The 15,213-nt window shown below is 36.2% G+C and overlaps 1 protein-coding gene across 2 annotated transcripts in view; it reads left to right on the top strand.

The window, feature by feature from the left end:
- Positions 1-15,213, top strand: part of ARHGAP32 (Rho GTPase activating protein 32) — a 201,368-nt gene that overhangs the window by 85,860 nt on the left and 100,295 nt on the right. For both annotated transcript variants that reach the window (XM_044258195.1, XM_044258194.1), the window contains one exon: positions 7,099-7,185. In XM_044258195.1, the coding sequence (XP_044114130.1) occupies positions 7,099-7,185 (87 nt within the window). The remainder of the gene's footprint in view (positions 1-7,098; positions 7,186-15,213) is intronic.

Here is a 15,213-nt window from a genome sequence, read left to right as displayed (position 1 = left end):
ATTTAACTGTCAAGCCACAACATACAGAGAACAGTAGATAGGAAGGTTAAAGATTTATCTTAAATTTGTATCTCTACTAATTATTTTATTATGAAATTGATTTCTGACTAGATTGTAAGAAGTTCTGTGATATTCTGCTTTAAGAAGTTTACACTGACATCGTCTTTGAAATAATTGCAGTTTCTGTTAAGCTTGTTTTAGGAGACTACATTTGTTTAGAACGTTTCATACAGAAAACTGTTCACTTTTTAAGGTTATGAACTGTTTCTCATGGGTATAGAATTTGCTCATCAAGCTTATAGCATTGATCTCATTGACTTTAACCTTACAGATTTTGTTCTAAATAAAGCAACTAATCCAAAAAAATAATTATTGATAGTTCAGAACGTTTTGTTAATTGTTCTGTTTGATCCATATTTCCTTTGTTACCTTCTTACTCTTGCTATCTTTGTTGGTGATTTACTGAGTAGTTGTGGCATTATACTTTGTTTCCTTTCTTCATCTCTTTCCTGTATCTACTCTAGGCTTTTTCTTTGTGATTACTATGAAGTTTACATAAAATATCATATGCTATCCCGCTTTGAGCTGATATGAACCTAAGTTGGATTGCATAGAAAAACTGGTTTTCTTCAGCTCACATTTTAGGTTATTGTTATTACAACTTACATCTTTTTATATTTGGTATCTATTTAAAGGCTATTGTAGCTATAGTCATTTATTTTTGTCTTTCAGCTTTTATACTAGAGTTTAAAGTGATTTACAGGGGTGCCTGGGTGGCTCAGTGGGTTAAGCCTGTGCCTTCAGCTCAAGTCATGATCTCAGGGTCCTGGGATCGAGCCCCACATTGGGCTCTCTGCTCAGCAGGGAGCCTGCTTCCTCCCCCCTCTCTCTCTGTGTCTGCCTTTCTGCCTACTTGTGACCTCATCTATCAAATAAATGAATAAAATTTTTAAAAAAAGTTATTTACATACCACTTTCAGTAAGAGAGAATTTTGAATTTATGCATTTACCTTTATTCTTAAATTTTATGTTTATGTTTTTACTTTGTTTACTAGTATCTTTTCATTTCAGCTTGAAGAACTCTCTTTAGATTTTCTTGTAATGCAGTTATAGCAGTGATCTCCCTCTGCTGTTATTTGTCTGGGAAAGCATCTCTCCTTCATTTCTTATGGGCAGCTTGCCGTGTATAGTAGAATTGTTTGTCCGTTTTCTTCTTTCAGTACTTTGAACATATCATCGTAGTCTCTTGTGGTCTGCAAAATTTATGCTGAAAAATCTTATAATGCTATGGGGATTCCTTTGTACACGAAAGTCTCTTCTCTTGCTGCTGTTGAAATTCTTTTTGCTTGATTTTTGACTGATTATAATGTGTCACGGTCAAATCCTCTTTGGGTTCAATACGTTAGGTGATGTTTGAGCTTCACACAACTGGATATCCATATCTCTTCTCAAATTGGGAAGGGATCAGATAAACTTTTTTCCTCTTTTCCTTCTTCTCTTGGGACTCCAGTAGTGCATGTATTGTTACACTTAATATATCCTGTAAATTCTGTAGTCTTTCTTCATTCTTTTTCCATTTCTTTTTCTTTTTGCTTTTCTGACTAATTTCAAAATACCCGTGTCTTTAAGCTCATCGATTATTTCTTCTGCTTTGAGATTGAGTCTGTTGTTGCTGTTCTCTATTGAATTTTTCAGTGCAGTCATTATATTCTTTAGCTCTGTGCTTTCTGGGTTTTTAGAAAATAATTTCTACGTCTTAAACTTCCCATTTTGTCTAAGTAATGCTTCTCTAAGTTTGTTTAGTTGTCTGTCTCTGTCTCTGTCTCTCTCTCTCTCTTTTTTTTTTTTGGTACTTCACTAAATTTCTTTAAGATGATTATTCTGATTAAAAAAAGATGATTATTCTGGATTTTTTGCCTATTACTGCCTAGATCTTTCTTTTCTTGGGTCCCTTATTAGATATTTATTCCATAGGTGATGTCATGTTTCCCTGATTTGTCATGATCTTTATGTTCTTGCACTGTGTCTGCACATTGGTGGAAGTAGTGTCCGATTCCAGTTTTTATAGGTTCATTTAACAGGAGAAGACTTTGAGCAGTCCCCATGGCTGGTGAGTTTGAATGGGCCAGCTGGTTGCATCTGTACATAGTGTTTGCTGCTGGGGTCTCTGATAGATGAAACCCCTGCACATCTTTTGAGGTCAGGTGGATTGCTGGCTTGGCTTTGTCATCAGGTAGGACCACTTGCAGGGCTGTGATTGCACATAGGTGCAGGCTGGGTTCAGTAATCATCCTTGGTTAGTTGTGCCACACTTGGTACTGAATGGCCAGGTCCTGCCAAACTGGTGTTTGTATTTTGGTGGGTCTGCAGGCTGGGCCCTATGACTAAGGGAGGCTAAAGGCTATCTGTGCTTTTGGGCAGGGACACGGGCTGGTCTCTGTAATGATGGAGGGTATGCACATCTTTTGCTGTATTTGGGCATGGTAACTGGTGGGCTTTTCTCCCTGGTCAGGGATTCTGGCTGTGGCTGGTCAAGAGTGTTCACTGACTGGTTTCCTAGGGTGGGCAGGGTCACAGGCTGTGTCTTGCATCTGAGTGCTACTGCCTGGAGGCCAGGCTCTGCAGTCTGGTAAGATCACTGACTGCCCTCTCTAGTTGGCTGATCTCTTGATTGGAGACCCCAACCAGGCAAAACTGATGACTGTGTCCCCTGAGCTGACCTGGCTTCCATTTTGGCTCTGAAGATGGGTGGAGGTGCAGGTGGGGCTTTCTTATCAGGCAAGGTTGCCAGCAGGGTCCTGTCCACTACCAATATTCGTTGACTAGTTTCTTTGTGCCCCATCCTCTTTCTTTGTTACAAAATGATCCCATGTGGTCTACCCCTGTCAATTCCTTCAGTGTTCCCCTGTGAGGCAAGACAGAAATGGGCCTCCTGAAGTTCACCCCTTCGCACTGGGGATGCTAGATATCTCTCTAGGGCTCTTTTTTTTTTCCTAAAGAAAAACCATAGCCCTAGGGAATTCTTTTCAGTGTGGTGCTGTGCTGGCCTAGGAAAGGGGTGGTGGTCATTATGAAACTACTCCTTTTTCCCTTCTAATATGACTTTTCTCAGTTTTTTGCTCTTAAGTGTTTGTGTTGGCCTCACCTCCCAAGTTCTAGGATTTTCACAAACAAATTCTTATGTGTTGATAGTTGCTAATGTCTGTTTTGGTGGGGAGAGGTGGTCTAGCGTCTGGGTTCACTGATTCTTCCGTCTTCTTGACATCACTATTCATATAATCTCTTTATGTCTTTCTCTCTTTCCTTCTGGGATTTTCACAATGCATGTTTTGGTCTTTTTGAATGTGTCCTGCTGGTTCCTGAGCAACATTTTACTTTTTAAAATTCCTTTCTCTTTCTGTTCTTTGAACAGTATTCAGGTTTCTCCTGCTTTCTGGAACTTTGTGTTATACTACTTTGCTTTGATGAAGACCTAATGTTAGTACAGTAATGGCTATTTTCATAAAAGTGAAAATCCTTTTGGGATTTCTTTCTCTTAACAAAAACAGGTACTAACAGAGGTCTTTCATAAAAGTAAGGTGGTGTAATGCAGACTTTTGGAAAGTAGAGGATACTCTTTGCTTCATACCGTTTTGGCTTTTAAAAGGTTTCAAAGGAACGCTCTACCTTTGGATAGTGGGGGAAATCTGTATTTTGACTTACCCTATCTTTAAGTAAGCTGTTTCTTCTTCTTGCCCAAATCTGCTGCTGATCCCTTTAGTTAGAATTTTTAGTCATTCCTCAAATTTGTTTTTTGTTCTCTTTTTTATTTTCTTTTTTTTCATTGATATTTTCATTTATTTATACATTGTTTTTCAGGTTTCCCTTAGTTCTTTGAGCTCTTTGAGTGTGTTTTATATAGTACATTTGAGATCTGTTAGGTCCTTGTATTGCTTGTATTGGTTTATTATTTTTTTTCTTGTGAATGATCCATATGTTCCTGTTTCTTTGTGTATTTTGTGAGTTTTGTTGTTGCGTACTGGACATTTGGATATTATAATGTGGTAACTATGGAAATCAGATTCTATCTCTTACCACAGGTATGCTGTTTTTGATCTTGAGGGCTGCAGTCTGTGTTTTTAGCAACTTTTCCAGGCTGTTTTTGAAAAGACTGTGTTCTGTGTCCTGTGTGCTCACAGATGTTTCTTTTTTTACTTGTGTTCAGATAGTGTTTTGTTAGGGAATTCCTTGAATGCCCAGAACTAAAAATAAAAAATAAAGAAAATAAATAATAAGCCAGTCTTTGCACATTTCCTTTGTATTAAGAGACTCATTCAACAATTAACCAGGCTCTTTACAGCTCTGTCTTAGCCTGGAGGGTAGAGGTGAAAGCTTAGGAAATCTTTATGTCTTTTGTGCGTGGGTCCTACTCTGAACATATTCATGGCTTTCTAAATGCCCTACCATACACACATACTTTTGAATGCTCTCATTTGCCAAGGAACCTCTCTTCTCATCTCTTTCTCCTGGGTGTTAAGCGATCTATATTATGTCTTAGCAATAATCTTTTGCTTCAGGTGACTGAAGACTTTTAGTTCCCTTTACAATATTTTAACAATGCTGTTTTTTAAAAATCCCTCAGGGTGAATTCCAATTTAGGTGAAGAAGAAACGTATTCTTTGTGTCAACCCTTCATGTAAATGCCAGACAGATCAGAACAGACAAATACAATAGTTTATTAATGATGTCTCTGCTCCTTCCAGACGCAAGGAGCAGAGGCACTAGGGCTGCTGTGCACAGGAGTGTTGCTGAGATGGAAGGGGAGGAGCAAGGGTGGGTAACAATACCACGGAGCTTTCCTGCAAGTCAGAAGTCACCATTTTTCTTGATTCGGTGTCTCATGCTGATTGTAAACCTTCTACTGTATTCTACATTACTGAGAAAGTTGGTTGTGAGAGTTACTGCTTGTTTTTCTGTGAAGGGAATGGAGTTTGGAGTCCCCCCCCCCCCCGCCAGCCATTTTATTGACACCGTTTGACTGTCCACACCATCTGACCATCCTCCCTTTCTGTTACGTCCTCTCCACCTATCTTTTTGCCTTTTGGGGGAAGTTTTTTCTTCTCTTCCTCACTCTGTCCTTCGCCCTAGTTCTTCTAAGAAGGTTGATTTTATTTCTAGTCTTCATTTCTTCTGTATTTACGACCATTTTAAAATTTAAAGCTGTTCCTTGTGGTTTGGATATTCAGGAATTGTGGGTTTTTTTTTTTTTTTTTAACCTCCATTGAGGGGAATTGAAAATTGGTGAGATATCTAAAGATCTCATTGTGCTTTACTGCTGAGCCACCAGTTTTCTGAACTGAGGGAGAGCATGTGCTCTTTCTCTGTCTTTTTGTGCCTGGTTGCTAGTTCTCTTTGTTCTCCAGTCCTTTCCCCAATCTCCCGTGCAAACACAGAGCTTGCTTCTGTCTGTCCTACTGTGAACCTTGGTGTAGAGCTGCTGCTTACTCTCTGAAGCCCTGGTTGCTTCCAGGGGTTTCTCCTGGCTTTTCTGTGCCAGCCTTTAGTTGTTGAATCTCTTGAATGCCCCAGAAGGCAGTCTCTGAGCCTTCTTGCCCTGCTCCCCATCTGCAGTGGTTAGCTGCAGTGTGCTGGGGAGATACCACACACACCATAGGTTCCTCCTTCTCTGGGCTCCTGCTGCTCTTCCCCCAGCCTAGGCTGTATTGATCCTATAGCCTGGGGTCTGGTGGGCATTAACTCTTTGCTACAAGGTTTCCGTGGAATTTTTGTTCATTACTCCAGTCCATGCACAGTCTTGAGCATTCGGCTGGTTTCTTCTTACCCTGTCTAATGCAGGTTCTTTTTCCTTCTGCATCTTTACCAGGCTCCTGAGCATGTCCGTGGGTCTCTTCTGTCTCATGAATGTTCATTTCCCTTTTTAGTTCATCTAATTCTTTTTTTAAAAGTATAGTTTTGTAGTTAATCTGGCTTATTTTGGCTGGTGTGAGAATGATCATTATCTTGTAAGCTTCTACTTAATACCAGAATGTTTTTAAAAATAGTTCTGTCATTCTGCTCTCAAAAATAGAAAATATGTGTTTATCTTTTTTTTTTTATAATATTAACTATAATGATGGTAACATTAAGCACTTACGCGTAGTAGGCGTCTTGGTGAACACTTTGAGTGCATTATCTCATTTGATACTCACGAACTTGAGAATAGGTACTGTTCATCATTCTCATTTTCCCAAGGAGAGATGGAGGAGGTATGTCAGTATTCTACAGCTAGTTAGTGACAATTGTGAACTCAGGGTTCTAGAGCCTGAGCTCTGTCTCTAGAGCAGAGTTGGCAAATTCACATCCCTAGGTGGGGCAGATGTCTGATATAAATGCAAGAAGAGAGTAGTGCCTGAAAAAATAACGAAGCAAGCAGCATGATGACGGACACTTGCCATTCAGCCTAGACACTGGGGTCAAAGCGTTTGCAGAATACATGCCTCATTTAAAGGGTTTGGTCACTTTTCAGTTCCAGCTGGTTATTGCTCAGATGAGAATATGGGTCTAATATTTCAGATTTTCTGATTTTCTAGTAGAAACCAGAAATCTGTATTTTTCATATGAAATGACTCAGTTTCTAAATTCTTGCTTCTGGTTCAGGTAAAAATAAAATAAAATCTGATGTTCAGATACGCATGAGAAGTCTAAAGGAACACGTGTCTGCAGGCCCAGACTGTTCTCCGGGAAGCCAGTTTCCAATCTCTGGCATGAGTCCGAGCTGTCTTTCACCCACTTGCCCGTGCTGCCTGTCCGTGCCCTCACTGCCGTCCTGTCACATATGTGCTAAATAAACTCGGGAGTGGAGACCTTCTCTTGAATGGACATAGTTTATTTACTGCTGTTATGCAGTTGTGCTACTTTAAAGTATGAAGCCAATACTTAGAAACATATTTTTGAAAACATCCTGAATTCTTTGTTTTGTCTTCATAAGCAGCAGAGTTCCATTGAAAGGCATATCTCATAGTGAGTCGATGAGAGGGTTTAAGTGTTACTGAATGCCTCGTTTATTTGTGTTCATTAATCATGACTTTCTCTTTCTCCCCTCCCCCCCTTTTGACATAGCTCTCACTTTCAGAAGAACAGAATGAAGTAACGAAAAACGGCTGTGAATCTAAAGAGCTGGTCTACCTCGTGCACATCGCTTGTCAGGTATTTCTGTGGATGTGTAGATTACTTTGAATGCATTTTTTACAGTGTCTCATAGAATTCACAGAAAGAGACTCGTATGGTATTGAAATGAAGTTGGACTGTGCATGACCATTGTTAAGAAAATAAACGGTATCCTTTAAGAAAGGGACAAATGTGTTCTTACGAAAGTACATGGAATGCCCAGTTTAGTATTGTAACTTGTATATCTTCTGTCTGCATTTTTAGAAGTCTTTTAAGGCTTTAGACATTTGTGGACGAATAACAGTGACTATGGCAACACAGATGTTTCGTTTTATTCTTTCTCCCAGTCGTATTGACAATTCTGCATGTGCTCAGAGTCTAAACAATTAATAGAACCAGTCCTACAGATACTTAATTTATAAACTTAAATGAAAACTCTTCTTATAAGAGTAAAGGAAATACATCTTCTATTGATGATAAGATTAAATGAATCAGCTGCTGGTCACCTCATACAGTAAAAGAGCAAACGTCTCTGCCTGAGATGCTCACTTTCCTACCAGGCAGGAAGTTTCACTGTAGTGGATATAGTGTGTGTACCTGTGTGCATGTTTTAGGAAGGTGCTGTTTCTTGACTCTTAGTGTTAGAACTTTTGTGAGGATAATTACCGTGACTTCTCTTAATGAGATTTGGAGTAGGTCATCTATTCCCTCCACCACGTAAGTAGTTTAGTTCCTTTTTCTTACTTCACTATAATTAAGCCTTAGGTGTAGTTTTGATTAGTGATTATAAAGTAACTGTTTTTGAGAAAAGCTTTCTTTTGTGCGAAGTTTTTAGTTCTCTTTGGGAAAGAGTCAGATAGGGACATTTACGGGGTTTTTTCCCCCCCAAAAATGTTATTCTTGTACCCGAAGTTAAAAATTACATAATCTTGTAAAGTTTAATGGTCATCTCATATGGGAAGTACCTCCGCTCCTAGTATTAGTGATTTTAAAGAAAACTTTTCAGAATTAAGTGCTTTTATTTATTGGTGTCAGAATATGAGATTGGAAATTGAAAATTTATAAATTGTATACAATTTGGAAATTGTATACAAATATGAAACTTTGGCCATCTTCTTATTTATAAATTTGTATACAAATTTTCTTTTGTTTTGTATTTTATTTATTTATATATAATTATATATATTTATATATTTATTTACGTATTTATATATTTTATAAATAAGATGGCCAAAGTTTCATATTGTTAATGTATGTTTTATTTGTATCATCTCAGTTCCTTTGAGGAAGTAGGCAGCTCTGAATCACTAAGTGTCATGTCATATTTCATAAAATGCTTCTTTTCATTACTTAATTTTTTTTTTTTAAATTTTGTTTTACACACAGAGAGAGAAAGCATAAGTAGGGGGTGAGGGAGAAGCAAGCTTCCTGCTCTGCTGGGAGCCCAGTGTGGGGCTTGATCCCAGAACCCTGGGATCATGACCTGAACCAAAGGCAGACACTTAACCGACTGAGCCACAGGTGCCCTATCATGACTTAATTTTTTTTTTAAAGATTTTATTTATTTATTTGACAGACAGAGATTACAAGTAGCAGAGAGGCAGGCAGAGAGAGAGGGGAAAGCAGGATCCCTGCCGAGCAGAGAGTCCGATGCGGGGCTCGATCCCAGGACCCTGGGATCATGACCTGAGCTGAAGGCAGAGGCTTAACTCACTGAGCCACCCAGGCGCCCCATGACTTAATTTTTAAGTGAAAATAACACATATGTTTTGGTGAACCATTACTCATACATAAATATAAATCATATCTTCTTTATCTGGAGTACATGATTGACATGTCATTATTTACATGTAATTAATTAATCCCTCTATAACCTAACATCTTTTAGCATCTTTCTTCTCACTATTAATTTCCATATGACCTGACAATGCAAATAGTTTTATTCTCATAAGCAAAACCTAATATTACAAACAATTATGCTATTTTTTAGGTGACTTTCAAAAGGTAAGCATGATATTTTGGAACCATATGTCAGAATGTATAATTGTCACTTGATTATACTTACATGAATTAGTGATCTAGCTAGTTAGGCTGTTTCCTGGTTGTAAGTATTTTGTCAATCTGCTTAAAAAATTTAAGACTACTCAGTATACTACTCATTACATCAAAGTAGTAATTTACTGCAATGTAATGATGCCATTGCACTTCTCTGCAGTACTATAAGTGATCATTGAGGCACCCCCATGGCTTATTTTCTGTTTCCTTGCCAAATGTGTTGGTCGTAAATCATATTAAATTGGAATCCTATATTTTTTTTAATAACTAATAATATATAGACTTATAATCAAGCCCTCTCTTTTTGCCAATGAGGAAATTGAGGCCCAAATTACTGATGTGACCTTCCTAACTTTATATGAAATCTTAGCAGGAACTGCTAAAGATCTGATTGCCAGTTTTTCCTGCATCTCAGTGGAATTCACAGTCTAGAACAGATTTAAGAGATAGCTTACTTAGTCTTCAGATAAGATACCATCACCATTACCTGCTGATATTTTTTCATATATTGCGTATTTTTACTAATTTCTAATTTTTAAAGTATCCTTGAAGTTCTCTTTATTTAACCTACTCTTCTCTTGTTCTTCAATCTTAGAAAATGGCCAATTTAAACAACTGACTTTTTTTTTTTTGAAGTTAAGTACTGCTGATTCTTTTAGGTCTTATTTTTGAACCTTTTAATTTCGCTTTTGCCTCTGCCCTTTAGGTTTTTATTTCTTGTTAAATTGTGGATTCAGAAATGTAAACCATGTCTTTCATACTGAAGTGATCCAAATTCAGTAGGCATTTAATTATGTGTCTAGTGTACAGATATTATGATACGCAGTACAACATTTCATTCTTTCAACAACTGTGTGAGGTAAATAGTCCATTTTTCATCTTATAGATGATGAATCTAAGACTCAAGAATGTTAATAACTTCCCCAAGGTCGTAAAATTAAAGAAAAAAACCAGGATTTGAACCTCAGTCTCGTGGTTTTTTTTTTCCCCCTGATTCTTCTGTCATTTTCTGGTATGATTTATAACTGATTAGCTACTCTGAAATCTGTAAGCATATCCTAAATGTTAATAAAGAATTATAGAAATGTATTGAGAGTGACAGTCAAATTTCTTTGCATGACATAGTGGAAAGAGTCTAGGTACCATTCATATATGCATATTTGAAGACACATATATGTATCTTTTTTCTGATTTAAAAGTGTGGGTTTATGGGTTTTTAGGATAAAAATACTTCTAGAAATTTTGGAAAACATGGGAAGTGGAGAAAAAAAAGAAAGTTGCCATGAAACTACTATCCTGAGATTGCCCATTTATATTTTTGCATATTTTTGCTTTGTTTTACATAGTTGTATTTTATAATTGAATACAGGCATATATGTGTGTGTGTGTGTGTGTGTGTGTGTGTGTGTATAAAACCTTACACAATTTTTTATTTATAAAGCATTCTTCCATGTTACTAAAATCTCTGTAAATATTAGTTAATTAATTAATTTACTGTATAGTTGACATACAATATTATATTGAGTTGTAGGTATACCAATAGAGTGGTTTGACATTTACATACAGTACAAAATGATCACCATCTCTCACCATACATAATTATTACTCTATTATTGACTATTCTTTATGTTGTACTTCATATCCCTGTGACTTACTTATTTTATAACTGGAAGATTGTACCTCTTAATCCCCCTCACTTATTTCATGCATCCCCCAAATATCTCCCTTCTGGCAACCATCAGTTTGTTCTTTGCATTTATGAGTCTGTTTCTGTTTTGTTTGTTATTTGTTTTGTTTTTTAGAGTCCACATATAAATGAAATGATAAGGTGTTTGTCTTTCTATGGCTGACTTACTTCACTTAGCGTAACACCTTCTAAGTCCATCTGTGTTGTCATAAGTGGCAAGAGTCCATTCTTTTTCACTGGCTGAGTAATACTCCATGCACCTGTATTCCATAACTTCTTTATTCATTCATCCGGCAGTGGATACTTAGTACTTCCATGTCACATTTATTGTAAAGGTGATTCAGTGAACATAGTGGTGCATACAATAGCTCTCTGAATTAGTGTTTTGTCTTATTTGGGTGAATAGCCCGTTGAGGAATTACTGTATCATATGGTATTTCTGTTTTTAAACTTTTGAGGAATCCCCATACTATTTTTAATAGTGTTTCCACCAATTTACATGCCCACCAACAGTACATGAGGGACTCCTTTTCTTGTCTTTTTGATATTATCCATTATTTCTTGTCTTTTTGATATTATCCATTCTGACAGGTGGGAGTAACCTCTCAATGTGGTTTTTATTTGCATTTCCCTGTGATCAGCAATGTTGAACATTTTTTCATGCATCTCATGGCCATCTATATGTCTTCTTTGGAAAAATGTTTGTTCAGGTCCTGTGCCCATGCCCATTTTTTAAATGAGATTTTTGTTCTGTGTGTATGTGTCTTGGGTTGTTTGAGTTCTCTAGATATTTTGGATATTAACCCCTTGTCTGACATATCACTTACAAACACCTTCTCCCATTTAGGAGGCTGTGTTTTCATTTTGTTGATGGTTTCATTCTCTGGGCAAAAGCTTTTTAACGTGCTGTAGTCTCAAGTTTTTATATTTCTTTTTGTTGCCCTTGTCTGAGGAGACAGATCCAAAAAAATATTGCTAAGACTGATGTCAGAGTGATTATTGCCTGTGTTTTCTTTTAGAAGTTTTATGGCTTCAGGTCTTACATTTAGGTCTTGAATCTATTTTAAGTGTATTTTTGTATATGGTATAAGGAAGTGGTCCATATTCATTCTTTTGCATGTAGCTGTCCAGTATTCTAAAGACCATTTATGGAAGCAACTGTCTTTCCCCATTGTGTATTTTTGGCTCCTTTGTCATAGATTAATTGACCATATACACATGGGTTTATTTCTGGGTTCTCTACTCTGTTCTGTCTCTTTTCATGCCAGTACTATACTGTTCTGATTACGATAGCTTGAAAGTGTAATTTGGAATCTAGACGCATGATACCTCCAGCTTTGGTCTTCTTCAAGGTTATTTGGCGGGGTGTTTTGTGGTTGCATACAGATTTTAGAATTTTCATTCTAGTTCTATGAAAAATACTCTTGCTATTTTGATAGGGATTGCACTGAATCTATAGATTTCTTTGGGTAATATAGACATTTAAACAATATTAAATTTTCCAAGCATGAGCATGGTGAATCTATACATTTATTTATGTCCTCTATCCTTTCTTTTATTGATATCCTCTAGTTTTCAGAGTAGAGCTGTTTCACCTCCTTGATTAAATTTATGCATGGGTATTTTACTATTTTTGATGCAATTGTAAGTGGGATTGTTTTCTTAATATCTCTTTCTGCTAGCTTGTTATTAGTATATAGAAATGAAACCGATTTCTTATATTAATGTTATATCTGCAACTTTACTGAATTCATCCATTATTTCTAATAGTTTTTTTTCCAGTGGAGCCCTTAGGGTTGCCTATGTATAGTGTTACAAATATTTGCAGCATGTTAGCAGCAGATAGTGACAGTTTGACTTCTTCCTTAGCAATTAAAATTCCTCTTATTTTTTTTTCTTTTCTGATTACTATGACAAAGGCTTCCAGTACTTGGTTGAATAAAAGGGTTGAGACTGCATTCTTGATTCGTCACTGATCTTAAAGAAACAGCCTTCAGCTTTTCACCATTGAGTACGATGTTATCTGTAGTAGTGTTATATATGACCTTTATTATGTTGAGGTATGCTCCCTCTGTTCCCACTTTTTTGAGAGTTTTTATCGTGAATGGATGTTAAATTTTATCAAATGCATTTCCTGCATCTATTGAAATGGTCATATGGTTTTTTATTTATTTTGTTAATGTAGTATATCATATTGATTGATTTGTGGCTATTGAAACATCTTTGTATCCCTGTCAAATCCCACTTGATTGTGGTGTATGATCCTTATAATGTGCTGTTGAATTTGGTTGTGTAATCTTTTGTTGAGGATTTTTGCATTTACATTCTTTAGGGATATTGGTCTGTAATTTTCTTTCTTTACGGTGTCTTTGTCTAGTTTTGGTATCACAGTAATGCTAGATTCATAGAATGAACTTGGAAACATTCCTTCCTCTTCCATTTTTTGGAACAAGCTGAGAAGGCTAGGTATTCGGTCTTCTTTATGGTTTTTTTTTTTCAAATTCATCTGTGAAGCCATCTGGCCATGGACTTCCATTTGTTGGAAATTTTTCCATTACTGATTGAATTTCATTACTCGTAATTGGTCTGTTTAGATATTCTGTTTCTTCTGGATGGAGTGTTGGAAGATTTTATGTTTGTAGGAATTTATCCATTTTTTGTAATTTGTCTAACTAATTGTAGTAGTCTAATAATTTTTTGTATTTCTGGATTGTAAGTTGTAACTTTTTTCATTTCTGATTTTATTTACTTGACTTCCCTCTTTTTTTCTTGATTAGTCTGCTTTTGTTTCGTTTTGTTTTATTTTTTTAAGTAATCTTTATACCCAGTATGGGGCTCAAACTTAAAACCTTGAGATAAAGAGTTACAGGCTCCACCAACTGAGCCAGCCAGGCATCCCTGGCTAAAAGTTTACAAATTTTGTTTATCTTCTCAAGGAACCAACTCCTAGTTTCATTATCTTGTCTCATATTTTTAGTTTTTATTTCCTCTTTCTGCTCTGATCTTTATTATTTTTCTGTCTTCTAACTTTGGTTTTGTTTCTTTTTCTTTTTCCAATTTCTATAGGAATAAGTTTGAATTGTTTGAGATTTTTGTTTATATAAAGATTTTACTTATTTGAGAGACAGGGATAGAGATGGCAAGAGAGAACACAAGTGGGGAGGAGAGGGAGAAACAGACTCCCTGCTGGGCACAGAGTCCAGCACAGGGCTCAATCACAACCTGAGCCAAAGGCAGAAACTTAATCAACTGAGCCACCCAGTTTTTTTTTGTTTCTTGAGATAGGCCTATATTGGTCTAAACTTCCCTCTTAAAACTGCTTTTGCTATTCCTTTAAATTATAAACAGTTGTGTTTCCATTTTAATTTTTCTCCAAGTATTTTTTCACTGCTTCTTTGATTTCTTCACTGATCAGTTGGTTATTTAGCCTCCAAATGATTGTATTTTTTCTAATTTTTGCCTTGGAATTGATTTCTAATTCCATACGATTGTGATGGGAAAAGGTGCTTGATATGATTTCAGTCTTTTAACACTTACTTTAGACTTGTTTTATGGCCTAATATGTGATATGTTCTGAAAAATGTTCCCTGTGCACTTGAAAAGAATTTGTGTTGTGCTGTTTTGATCGTTTTCTGTGTATATGTATGTCAAGCCCATCTGGTCTGATGTGTTGTTTAAAGTCATTGTTTCCTTATTGATTTTCTGTCTAGACACTGTATCCATCAATGTAAATGGGATATTAAAGTTCCCTACTGTTATTGTGTTACTGTCAGTTTCTTGCTTTTGGGCTGTTATTTACAGTTGTTACATTATCTTGTTGGATTTATCTCAGCCATTATGTAATACTTCTCTTTGTCTCTTGTCATAGTCTTCGTTTTAAAGTATTTTGTCTGTTACAAGTATTGCCATGCCAGCTTTCTTTTTGCCACATTTACATGGGGTATTATTTTTCTTCTTTTCATTTTCAGCCTGTATGTGTCCTTATGTCTGAAGTGACTCTCTTGTAGGCAGCATATAGATGGGTCTTACATTTTTATCCATTTAGATAGCCATTGTCTTTTCACTGGAGCATTTAGTCCATTTACATTTAAAACAGTTGTGGATAATTTTGTACTCATTGCCATTTTGTTAATTGTTTTCTATTTCTTTTATTCTCTTACCTTGTAACTTGACTTCTTTAGTGTTATGTTTGGATTCCTTTCTATTTATTTTTAGTGTATCTATTATAGTTTTTTGTTTTGTCTTTAACATGAAGTTCATATGTAACACTCTTTGTATATAGAAGTCCATTTTAACTTGATGGTCCCTTAAGAAGCACTACATTT

The sequence above is a fragment of the Neovison vison genome, chromosome 7, assembly GCF_020171115.1.
Source record: "Neovison vison isolate M4711 chromosome 7, ASM_NN_V1, whole genome shotgun sequence".
NCBI classification, from domain to species: domain Eukaryota; kingdom Metazoa; phylum Chordata; class Mammalia; order Carnivora; family Mustelidae; genus Neogale; species Neogale vison.
The sequence above is the reverse complement of the archived record's forward strand: the minus strand, read 5'-3'. Positions and strand labels throughout refer to the sequence as shown.